This window comes from Palaemon carinicauda, chromosome 8, assembly GCF_036898095.1.
Source record: "Palaemon carinicauda isolate YSFRI2023 chromosome 8, ASM3689809v2, whole genome shotgun sequence".
Classification (NCBI taxonomy): domain Eukaryota; kingdom Metazoa; phylum Arthropoda; class Malacostraca; order Decapoda; family Palaemonidae; genus Palaemon; species Palaemon carinicauda.
The window spans coordinates 125,635,484-125,648,725 of record NC_090732.1 but is presented as its reverse complement, the minus strand read 5'-3'; the positions used below and the strand labels follow the sequence as shown (position 1 = coordinate 125,648,725).

General features: G+C 36.8%; 1 protein-coding gene across 2 annotated transcripts in view; it reads left to right on the top strand.

Annotated features, from left to right (window-relative positions):
* Positions 1-13,242, top strand: part of sxc (O-linked N-acetylglucosamine (GlcNAc) transferase sxc) — a 79,321-nt gene that overhangs the window by 38,207 nt on the left and 27,872 nt on the right. For both annotated transcript variants that reach the window (XM_068378911.1, XM_068378912.1), the window contains exon 6: positions 707-903. In XM_068378911.1, coding sequence (XP_068235012.1) covers positions 707-903 — 197 coding nt within the window. The remainder of the gene's footprint in view (positions 1-706; positions 904-13,242) is intronic.

Genomic DNA, 13,242 nt, shown 5'->3' with positions numbered 1-13,242 from the left:
TGTATTTAAGGCAACTGAAGGACCTCCTCAGGGGAGACTTGATAAAAAACTAAACAAAACTGAGAAAGCTTTTGGGGCACGTGTCTCATTCAGGTATGGTTGTGTCATTTCTCAAAACAAAAGTCGCAACAAAAATATCATTCTCAAGATTGTTTTTTTTTTTAGTGCCCTCTTCAAGAAAAGCAGTTAGCCTCCTGTGCAGCACTGTCTCATGGCTTTACAGAGATGAATACTGTATTAACTTTTAATGATAAAGAATCATTAAAAATTTGAGGGGAAAAGGGCGAGATGATTAAAGTCAGGGATTTGCATTGAAAATCACTGTTGGAGGCTGACAGATTTCATGAGTCAAATTCTTTGAGAGAAAGGGCAGCGCACGCAATGTGTAGGGCGTGAAGCGCGGGTACGCAATAGGGCAGATTTCTATGCTAGTGCTTATGTGAGTACATAGATTATCTGCCAATTTAAATCTCATAATTTCTTTTCTTTATGCCATGTTTATCAAGTTTGTAAAAATTGCTCAACCAATCTAAAGTTAAATATGTAGTGTCTATGGATTCATAAGCTCTGGCTGGAGGTCGTGTCGCATGCGCGCGGTTAGTTGCGGCGCATCAGGCGAGCGAGCAGGGCGTATTGGATAGTATATAGCTTCCTTGTCTAATCTTATTTTTTTTGTTTCTTTTCATCCTTTTCCCAACAACTTTAGGCTTGTTACTTGAAGGCCATAGAAACTCGGCCTGACTTTGCCGTTGCATGGAGCAACCTTGGGTGTGTGTTTAATGCCCAAGGAGAGATATGGTTGGCCATCCATCATTTTGAGAAAGCAGTTGCCCTTGATCCAAACTTTTTGGATGCTTACATCAACCTGGGAAATGTCTTGAAGGAGGCACGCATTTTTGATAGGTAAGCCACAACTACTTGCATTTTTGTTATATCATGCCTTTTCGTTTGGGAGGAGCGAATGATTAGTTTGCTGTCATAATAGTCATTTTTTTTAATTGTTCATTTTCAGATTTTCATCTTGTCTTGTGATGCACAATGTTATTTTAATTCTGTCTGAGATGAACTATGGGTAATTTTAATTCATTCATTCCTTCCACACTAGGTTAATTGATGTTAGAATTTTTTCTCAAAGTACTTTTTATAACAGTCCTAAGCCCAAATGCCGTACGCAACTTAGTAGATAAGGCCTTTCCTTACGCTTAAAATTGTAACATGTACTGTACATTTTTTCAGTATTAGTATTAGGAGTAATTGCTTGAAAACTAAAACATGCAAATAGTAGAAGCTAGTGTTTGAAATTTGCAAAATTTAATTGTTGCTACAAATACAAACGCTCGCCCTTTACATAGGAATAGATATCAGCGAAGCTGAAGTACTCGTCAGTTAAACTTTTATGACGAGGTGTGAACAGGTGGCTAACAGTTACCAGCCAGGAGCAGGGAATCCCTTGCTCTCCTGCCTGCTCACTGAGTACTCTCATTCTGGTTTCTGTCGCCAGTGAGAACAGATCATCTTGCACTGGCTGTGGTGTCGTGGCTGTCTATGGTTATGCAAACTTGGCTTTTAAAAGTATTTCTTTAACTCTTGGACACTTGTTCCCTGTGATGGCGCTGTGCTATGCCTTTGTAGGAATTGATTTGCAGTCTTAGATACTTTAAGAGACGAAGAGCAAATAATTAATGAAGAATGTGATATCAGTCCGTTGGTCGTGAAGGTTTGGGACATGCAGCTACAAGGAGAAAGCCATGTATATCAAATGATATGACAGAAATTGATTGTTGAAAGTTTTCAAGGAAGTAATGAAAATTACAAGGTAGAGTATGCAAAGTATTCCAGTAGTGATAGTGAGGTCAAAAGAAAAGACAAGAATGACTGGAGAGAATATTTAGACAGGAAAGCAGATGAGGCTGACAAAGCTAGGAATTCAGGGAGTGGCTATGTTGTAAGAATTTCTCATCGAATTGTTAATGAAATCTGGAGCAAAGAAGAAGCATATACCTACCAAAAGAGGGATGGATCAGTTATAACAATAGAAGATGAAAAAAGACAATGTTGGATGGAATACATTAGTGAGGTCATAGGAGATACGAGGGGAAGAATTTGATTGGTAAACCTGAAACTGATGAAGTTCTTGATGTGCCCATGAATAAATTCCGTGTTTTTGATGTCGAGCTATCATGAAGCTATCATTAAGAAACTAAGGATATTGAAACCTCCCCTGATTATGATGGAATAATTGCTGAGATGATACTGGCTGAAAATAAAGTGACCTCCAGAATATTTATAAGATTGTTTTGTAGACTATGGCAAGAAGAGACAAAACCTGACGAATGGGAGTTAGGCGTATTGGTGAAAGTGGCAAAAAAAAAAAAAAGTCAACCTGACTGATTGCAATAATTACAGAGGCATCACTCGTCAGTTGTCATGAAAATACTGTATATAGTATGCCTATTCAAAAGACACTAGTGAGAAAGATTGATGAAAAGCTGAGAGATGGGCAAGCAGGATTTAGAAAAATGTAGAAGTTTTACTGACCAAATTTTAATATTGAGACGTACAGCAATGCATAGAATATAGAAATCCCCTTTTGATGGGTTTTTTTGACTATGAAAAAGCATTTGACAGGGTGCACCAGGCAGATTTGTGGCGAGTCCTGTGTTGTTATGGAATTCCTTCAAGATGTGTAAATTTGATTAAGTCTGTTCATGAGTATAGCAAGTGCAAAGTTAATGTTAGTAGAATCCTATCAAATGAATTTCCTGTGAATAGCGGAGTACTCTAAGGGAATGTGTTGTCACCTATGTTGTTTATCCTCCACGTGGAATTTGTAATGCGTAGAACAGTTGGAGGTGGCGGCGAAGTATTGGACTAGATTGGTAATGGGAAATTAGCAGACCTAGAGTATGCTGATGATGCTGTACTTATTACCAGAACACCAGGATTTGCAATGCCTGCTTACCAGAAAGCATGAAATATCACAGGAGATTGGGGTCAAGGTATTAGATATCTATGAAGGCACTTGCCCAATTTGAGGGGATAGCCGACATTGAAAAAAAAAAAGAAACAAAGGGGACGTTTCTCTCTTCCTTCCTCCAAGGCTGATGAGGGATTTTGCTGAGTTTGATTGGTACTGCTAGGGTGCCACAGACCACTTCCCCCTGTTATCCACCACAAAGACAGCTTCATATTCTGAGTCCCCTATTGCTGCTACCTCAGCGGTCACCAAGATAACTGGAGGAAGCGGCAGGCTTTATCAGAACTGCATCTCAATCGTTAGCTTTTCATTCCTATTACTAGCATGCTCTTTTGCTACTCTTACATCTATTCTCTTAAACTGATCCACTTCAACAGTTTTCTAGCTCACTTAAGCCTAGCAACTTGGACTCAAAATTAATAGAAGAAAATCAGGGATATCAGAATATGCAATAGGAGATGAAATATCATATCATTGGGAGGTGAATGGATTAATGAGTTAAAATCATTTAGGTATTTAGGAACTAAATAATGATCCATAATACAGGGTATATAGAATTGAAGTTTATGGAAAGATTGAAAAAAGCAAATCGGACAAAGGCTAGGGTGAGTAAAATTTGGAAATCATATTGCCTGAAATTGTATATAAAAGTCTGTTACTGTATAGACATGAGTCATGGTATGACAGTGAAACATCTCCAACAGATTTAGTAGATATGAGAACAAAGCCCTCAGAAGAATATTGGGAATTAAATGGCAGGACAGGATTAGAAATGAAACTAAGGGAGAGTACTCAAGTGCCATATGTGAATGAGATAATGGTAAGGGGTAGGTGGAGATGGTTTGGGCATGCTCTTCACACTCCCCAGGAGAGACTAGTTCACCAAACATTTAACTGGGCTCGGCAAGGCACTAGAAGAGTTGGAAGACTGAGACCTTCGTGGCCTATGACCATGAAGCGTATAGTAGATGAGGAATGAAGAAATATTGAATTAAAAGCTCAAGGTAGAGATAAGTGGCAAAATTTATTTAAGGACCTTTGATTCAATAGGCATAGGTATATACTTAATACAAAGACCATAAACCATTTTTGTGTGAAGTTCTACGCAGTCTTGAAGCATGAAGCAACTCCTGATGCGTCATCTCTTGTGCCATACTGTATTGTAGGGAATCGCACATCCACAGTACATTAACCCGGTAAATATATATGTACATTATGTGACGCAGTTCCGGTAGGCCCTGCTGCTTCCTCCGGTGCCTTAGATGACCGCGGAGGTAGCAGCAGTAGAGGATTCAGCATTATGCAACTTCATCTGTGGTGGGAGGTTGGGCTGTGGCACCCTAGCAGTACCAGCTGAACTCGGCTGAGTCCCTGGTTAGGCTGGAGGAACGTAGAGAGTAGTCCCCTTTTTGTTTTGTTTCTTTGTTGATGTCGGCTACCCCCCAAAATTGGGGGAAGTGCCTTGGTATATGGATGGATGGATGTATATAGCGGTGGGAAAAAATATAATAATTAGTTATCCTGTAAAAGTCGGGTGAAATACGCTGAAATGGTGCGAGATTTTTACGCGTAAGGACACTGAAGCATGAGTCATCAAAAGATGGGATGTTGTGCTGGAGAGAGGGAAGTGGTGTGAAGTGAGCTGGGTTCAAAGGAGCGCGGTCGGTTTGAAATCGTACCACTAGACTACTACTCGCGAATATGTGAATTTTTATTTAATCTGTTATACAGTTCTCTGTTGTGAAAGAATGAAAAAGAACCTATGGATATGGGGGGCTGACTGTACCAAGATAAGTAGGCCATCTTCTGTGGTTGGTGTCTTGAAGGTATTGATCCTCATGGAGTGCTCAGTTTCAACAGTGAAAGGCTATTACTCAGCCTTCAGCCAGATCTTTAGACTAAAAGTAGTAAATATTTCCTCTTAGGCTGAACACATTATGCTCATACTGAGTTTTGAGCAGTTCTGTCCTCCAATTGAGGCGAGGGCACTGATTTGGGACATTGCTAAGGTATTGAAATCCCTAAGAGGGCAGTGTATGAACAGTTGAGGCTTGCCTCAGACAGGAACCCTACCCAGAAAGCAGTTTTCCAGCTCACCTTAGCCTCCTTCAAATGGGTTAGCTAGCTTCATTGTCTCCTTTAGTATCACTCGTACTGAGTGCCGGAGACCGGTCTTGCTCTTTTTTCCCCGAGTTTGTAGCTAAAACCCAGAATAAGTTGGTTCACGATTCCATGTTTTCGTCTGTTTCGCTCGTGAACTAGATCAGCTGCTTTTGCGTCCTGTTAGGGCTCTTGAAGCACTAGCTTAAATGTCCACAAACAACTCTACCCCACCTGCAGCACCTCTTCCTCAGCATGGGGTGAGTAAAGGTAAATATACCCTCTTAGGCAGAACACATTATGCTCGTACTGAGTTTTGAGCAGTTCTGTCCTCCAATTGAGGCGAGGGCACTGATTTGGGACGTTGCTAAGGTATTGAAATCCCCCAAGAGGGCACTGTATGAACAGTTGAGGCTTGCCTCAGACAGGAACCCTACCCAGAAAGCAGTTTTCCAGCTCACCTTAGCCTCCTCCAAATGGGTTAGCGAGCTTCATTGTCTCCTTTAGTATCGCTCGTACTGAGTGCTGGAGACCGGTCTCGCTCTTTTTTCCCCGAGTTTTTAGCTAAAACCCAGAATATGTCAGTTCATGATTCCATGTTTTCATCTGTTTCACTCGTGAACTAGATCAGCTGCTTTTGCGTCCTGTTAGGGCTCTTGAAGCACTAGCTTAAATGTACACAAACAACTCTACCTCACCTGCAGCACCTCTTCCTCAGCATGGGGTGAGTTAAGGTAATTACAAAAAGTATAATCTCTTCATGGCTGAAGGAAGTTATTGACTTTGTCCAGTCCTACTCCTGGGGTGGGAGGGGGGGTTTATAACCAGGCAAACACATTGGCATATATATGCTGCATTGTTACTGCACACTGATCCTATATTGCATTTGCTGTGGACCCGCTGTGATTGCTAAACCACCAGTGCAAGAGGTGTAGAAAACCTTAACCCTGCACCACTTACAAAGTTTTTATTAGCCCAGATTAAATCAGCCAGTTGGAATAGTGACTTCCTCCCTCCTAAGGAAAAAAAAATAAAAATATTGCAGGTAATTTGTATTTTTCCTAACTATACAAACCTGAGTCATTTACTCATACATTCCTGCAATCACCTACCCCCATAGAAAGTCCCAATCACAATCGGAGTGAGTTCTATGTGAGCAATCATGGTGGTGGGGCTTCCCCACTTCCTCCCAGCTAGTAACTACCAGCCACCTGTTGACACATCTTTATATAAGTTTAACTGCCGAGTGCTCCAGCTTTGATGATATCTATTCCTATGTAAAGGACTCGGGTTTGTATAGTTACAAAAAAAATGCAAATCACCTTCAAATTTGTCATTTTTTATTGAAAATGAATGGGGTAGTGTGCGTGTGTGTGTGTGTGTGTATGCAGTAGAGGAGAATAATATTAACTAATTAGATGTGTTGATGTATTTAAATATTAAAGAGATTTGGGTGCCATAAAGATTGTATTTGTAAGTAGTCACTATAATTTTGGAGCACTGCAAATATCCATCTTTGCAGTGTATCCTTAAGTACTTTTAAGATACAAAATATTATTAAAAAATAGAGCAGAAAATTAAAAAAAAAGGGTACTGTACACAGTAAAGCTGCACAGTGTATTGCATACCTCTGTAGGGGATAATTATTAGTACAGTATGTTGCATTTCTGTTGTTAGTTGTCTGTCCTCCTCCCTTTGATTGAGCTGCCAGTGTTATACCCTACATATCCAGTTATTTGACAAGTCCTTGTAAATAGGTTTTTCTCGAGACAGTGTAATTGTGGATTTTTACCTTGAATTTTAAGCAGGATTCAAATTTATTTTGTACTTGTGTAAATGAGAGCTAGTAAAACTGTAAAGTTGATAAAAATATAATTTTTTTTTATGAATAGATTCTTTTGTACCATGTATAATTACCCATTTAGATATCCTTTTCAAGGACTTATACTGTGGGGTTTTGCCATGGGTTAAAAGAAATGAAAAAGGAGACAAATTTTTGTTTTTATTTTCTTTAACTAGTAATATTTAATGAAGGTACTGTACTGTTAAATCATCCCATTATTCTACAAACAGAAACCTAGTTCTTGCTGACATCAAATATTTAATTATTTTTAATTTCAATGATTGACATTTGTATGTCCTTTGACATTGTCAGAATCCCAAAGGGTCAAGAATATTGTGGGGTAAATTAAAATGGTAAAGGGGAACTATAATGTAAAAGACAAAATGGAATTTCTGGCTCTGAAACTAAATTCTTTTCAAAAGACAATTCAACTACAGAATGAAAACTGAATGTTAAAAAAATGAAAAGTAAGAAATGAGCGTACATTTATCTGTCCCAACTGAAAAGGATTTGAAACTTGTAGTTTGAACTAAGGAAATTTAAGATCATTCTACAATCTGGTCAAAACAGGAATAAAACTTGTAGAATACTCTTGTCACTGTTGAGCTTTATGAAGGAGCAAGACTGTGTCAGAATTAACTACATATAATGTATAGTACTATGGACATGATGGTACAATCTGGGAAGATCTTGATTCGAATGATGGTCAGAATAATGAAAAATTATGCCACAGTCACAAAGAACTAGCTGAAAGTTGGTGTCAGAAATTGCTATTCAAATCCAAGAGTAATGAGTTTGGGTCAACAAATTTTGAGTCGGCATCTTAAGATCAGATAGGAGAACAATTCTCAAAATGTGGTTAAATGAAAGAATTAAAACAATGCCTCAGGACAGGTTGATCACCAAAAAGGCTTTGTAGACTTTTCCCAATATGCCATATTTATGAGCACTTCAAGAAGAAACAGACTGGATGAAAAAGAATTTCTAATAAAAAATCACACCTAGAAATTTAAATGAGTTGTGTTTTATAGACAAGATCTATACAAAGATCTGAATGTTAAGGAGCAACTGTCCTTTACCGATTTACAATCACTTGTTTTGTTAAGGGTTCAATTTCATCCCCCCTTCCTATGCATTAATTTTAGTTATCTATATTAAAGGATTCAGTGTACAGAGGTCTGCATTCATAAATGGAATTGATGTAGAGTAGCATCATCTGTATGTGCAACAAACTTTTATTTTATTTTTTTTAACCTAAACTATATACAGGATGTGTAGATGTATGATAAGTAATGGGATGGGCTGGGAACACTACCTTGAGGAACACCAGATATTACATTCCTATAGTAACTAAGCCTGCTCATCAGTAACTATTTGCTATCATCATCATCTTCTTCTATATCTTTTCCCACTTCTGTGTGGGGTCGATGTTTCTGGTCAGCTTTCTCCACCTACCTCTGTCCCACACCTCATCACCGGTTAATCCCTTTGATCGAAGGTCATCCTTGATACAGTCCACCCACCTTCGCTTTGGTCTCCCTCTCCTTCTCGTTCCCTGTACCTCCATTTCCATTACTCTCCTCCCAATATACTGTTCATCTCTTCTCATGACATGAGTACCACCTCAGTCTGCTTTCTTGGATCTTATACCAATAAATATATTCAAATGAAATTTTAAGGGATTATTTAAGTATATATATATATATATAAGCTTTGTTTCTGTCTATTTTCCTGTTCATACCTGCTATAAGTATGGCCTGGCTGTCACTTTTGTTCATAAGTGACAATTTTTAGCTAAAAGATCTGTGAGGAGCCACAAACTACTCTAGAGTTTTACCAATATCCAAATGATTTGCACAGTGGGGATTTGATGGGTGTTATGTGAACTACATTCATAACAATTTTTGTATTGATACTTGCCATAGAAAAGTCTCCGTAACCATTTTTCGATATCAGCGGTTGGCCGATTTTCGGCGGCTCTGTAAATTACTCTTAGAATAATTCACATATCTAAATGAAATTTTCAGGTATTTATGAGAGGGATATCTACTTTGTTCATAGCAATTTTTATGTTGATATATGCCATAGAAAAGCCACAGCAAACGTTTATTTCGGTACGGGTTAAATGGTTATTTTTGGTGGTGTAGTAAATTGTTCCTAAAATAATTCACATAGCCAAATGAAAATTTTAGGGATTGATGGCAAACAGTTTCTCTGTTCTAGCCAAATTCCATGGTAATATCTACAATTGAAAAGACACAGCTATCACGTAGCCTTCTTAAATAGGATGTTAAATGTAGCAACATTACAGTGAACTGCGTTATAGTGAGCGACATCGAGGGACAGTGTCTATCTCATAAACAATATCCGTCCCGAGTTCAGCTTGTGGGAGTTACAGAAATTGGCTGATAATCAGTAGGACTAGGGATATCAAAAACCAATTCACCTAATGTAAAGTTCTCCAATAAGTAAATTGAATACCTTCCTCTTTAAGTTAACAGACAAGGATCTAAGTTCAATTAGTTTATTATTCATGTTGCATAAGGTTTTTCATAATTCTGAGCATCCTTCACATTCAGATCTTCCCGGACAGTTCCATCCTGTTTGTAATACTAGCAGTTAATTCTAATACAGTAGTCAGGCCTTCTCCATCATGAGGCTCAATACTACACTATTCTAGAAGTTTTATTCCATCTGTGACCAAGTTGTGGAATGATCTTCCTAATTGGGTAGTTGAATCGGTAGAACTTCAAAAGTTCAAACTTCCAGCAAATGTTTTCATGTTGAACAGGCTGACATAAGTCTTTGTATAGTTTTTATTTGAAATATTTATTTGGGTGTTGTTACCGTTTTTAAAATATTTTATTATTTGTTAATTATTTCTCGTATCGTTTATTTATTTCCTTATATTCTTTCCTCAATGGGCTATTTTTCCCTGTTGGAGCTTTTGTGCTTATAGCATCTTGCTTTTCCATTTAGGGTTGTAACTTAACTAGTAATGATAATAATAATATAATGAAAAACGAAGTAAAAATATAATTTTCGGTTACACTCCCACAAACGTCAAGGTCCAGAAAAATACTTCAAACTTGTGGGACTGGAGAGATAAACTGCTTAGTTTAGCTCTAGAAAAATATGAATGAGGAGGATAGTTTTCCAAAGCGAGAAGTCTCGTGTATCTCCAAATAGATACATCTACAATGATCATTGAACCAGGGTTTGTTTTTGTTCTATTGTATCGTGATAAGGAATACTCCTATCAATTGCAGTATGTGACCAAGTTTACATTCAAGAGATCAAAGGGCTTCACCTTTTTATATAATTAAGACCATTAAAATAGAAAAGATCACTCAAAATGCCCTTTGTTAGAGTTTAATTTCATCCCCTAAACCAACCACTCTCTCTAAATTATTTTGACATATTTCTTGACTTCTTAGAACTGGTACCTTTCCCATGCCTTTTTAAGCCATTTCTCTTGAAGTAATTGAATCGACCAATGTTGGCCTTAAAGAGATTACTGTCAGCACCTGTTATGCAGCTGCTTGGCCTTCTCACATGTTAGGGACTTTGAAGTACACACAACTATTTGTCATAATTTTTTCTACCTCTTCAATTTCTTTAGTGTTTCTTTTACATTTTAGTTTAATTTTGGCTGCTTTTATGTTTTGGAAAACATATTTTTGATATAATGGGCAATCGATAGTAATGGACAGGCCTTCCCTCTATTAGTCCGTTGCTGCGAAGTTTAACTGTACTTTGTTAGAGATTTATAACTTTAGCAAACCAGAATTCTTGAATATAATTGAAACACAGAATCTAGATGATAATGTGAAAAGGATAAGAAAAACTAGAGCAAATTATTGAAATACACTAAGAACATTGGGAAGACCTGATGTGTTTTATTGTAGAAAACAAGTACTGTATTGTAGGATATAATCATGTTACAAAACTAGAATTTAATGTACAATAGGAGCAAGATATATCTAGAAACCATGGAAATGTTTTCCCTGGGGTGGTACCCATTACTATATGAGCAGCATGATCAGATTATTAGCGAAGGTTGTGAAGTTAATTTGTATTATCGAGATCAACCCAGCGTCTACTAAGCACAGCATATGCAATCCACGTCTTTCCATGATTTATATTTGTATTGCAAACTTTTTCCCAACTGACCTTTGACAAAAATTAGCAATTCCTGTAATGTCCGTTTTAATATAAAATTAAGTGATATTTGATAATGGGTGAAGAAAAATTTATCACCACTAGGAATGCAGTTAATAGGTTATTGGATGTTCGTGTAGAATTTTGGGAAAGAGTAATAGCATAAAATATTTTGATGTTTTGTTTATTAAAGATCATTTTCACCAATAAAGTATAGTTTTTAATGTACAGTAATTGATTTCTGACTGTTCTACTGACCTTATTCATTATAAATCTTACATGCAAGATTTCACCGTCAATTCTATTTTAAAGTTTGTGATTTGTCGTCTTTCAAATTTATCCAAGTTAGTATGTGTAACACTTGAAATTCACCTGTGCAGATTCAAGTGGCAGCAGTAGTGCTGAATGATGTGAAAGTATTTGTTCACCAAGATAGAAATAGCTTGTAATTTTGGGTTAGAAATAGCTTGTGATATTGGGTTATGCTTCTTAGCTGCATAAAGATATTTTAGGAGCAAATTTTTAATTTTTTTTGGTTTGAATGATCTAACTGAATGCAATTTTTAGTGTTGTTAATGTTACTACAAATATAACTACAGTACACTATAATGATGAGTTACTATATTCACCCACTTTGATTCTCTGTGCATTGGGAATACAACTTAACTTAGGAAAGCATCTTATGACAGCACTTTTTAGAATTCAACATTTACGACTCCCCTAGATTATTAGTTTTATTGTCAACACTTCGTATAATGTTGTAAGTGCCACAGGGGCTTAAATTTACCTGAAAATTTGCATCATTAACAGGCAACTTGGATATTTTTTCCTTTTGTTAGAAAGTGATGCTAGATCAATTATCCAGGACATTAGGTTAGCTGTAAAAGCTAAACAAATGTAATGGGAACAGGTTTTTTTTTTAATCGCGGTATAAAAGTTCATCTTCACATGCTACTTTAGTTGTCTTGAAAATGCATTCCGTGAAACTGTTGATCATTGTGACCCAGTCAGCTTAACCATATATTTTCTAAACAGAGTTTTTTTGCTGCTTGATATTTTATTTGATTACTATTTTTGAAGCTTAATATTTTATATATTTCTAAAAACTTTTTATTTTATTTTAAAATGCATTACCTTACTTAAAAGAATATCTCGTGGACATTTTTTGTTGGAATTGACTCTTGAATGTGGCTAGTGTTTTACTCACTTAGGGCAGTATTTCTGTTAAAAGTTTGTGAGGCATCATGTATAATGTATTTGGCTAGCTTAAGCAGTTCAAATTTGTTACTTCTCCAGAGCCAAGGGATTAGTTTCAGCCAATCATTCTTACGAAATTTTTTTTAATTATTTCAGAAGTGAATTTCTTCTCCCCTTTCCAAAAGGGGGATAGTTAAGAGCTATTAAAAATATAGTTGGGTGGGCAATTCAAGATTCTTCCTTTGAATGACCTCTTCTGAGATAAAAACTTCTAGATAATATGTAAATTTGTGTATTCAAGTGATGACCTGCTGGGTCCATATTTTTCCTGAGAATATACAGGAGAAGTTTTTCTATATCCTTTTAATTTCATTTAGACACTTAGGGAAAAAATTTATATCTTCCTAGAAAGTCCCAATTTGGCAAATTAATCATCATGATGTAATATAGATTCAGGTACATATGTTCCTACCATGGCTATAGAAGAATAGGTTGGGATCATGGTCGAGGCTCAAGTTATCTAAATATCTTACCTGTGATTCGCCTTGATTACTCACAAAAGTTGCGTTATTTATTTCTATCATTAATGAATTTGTTATTTCCCAACTCCCTTATTCCCATTGCCTATTCCCCCTATTGCAATATTGTTGGGTTTGGCGTCAGTTGAACTTGGAATACACGATATTGTCTCAATGATGCTTTATTTTTCTGAACTTGGAATACGCGATATTGTCTCAATGATGCTTTATTTTTCGTTGAACCCCCTGGAAGCAGACATTTCAGCCTCCGGCAGCCCTGCTTGCACATTTGAGTGTTTAGTGGTGTATTGTTTTTTTTTTTTTGAAAGATCTAAACATATCCGGGCAAGTATATCATGTGCTGGTTTTAAGATTTGTTTAACTTGCTAAATGTGTAGTTAATATGCCTTTTTTAGAGAAAAAAATATCCTCAATTTCATGTTTCG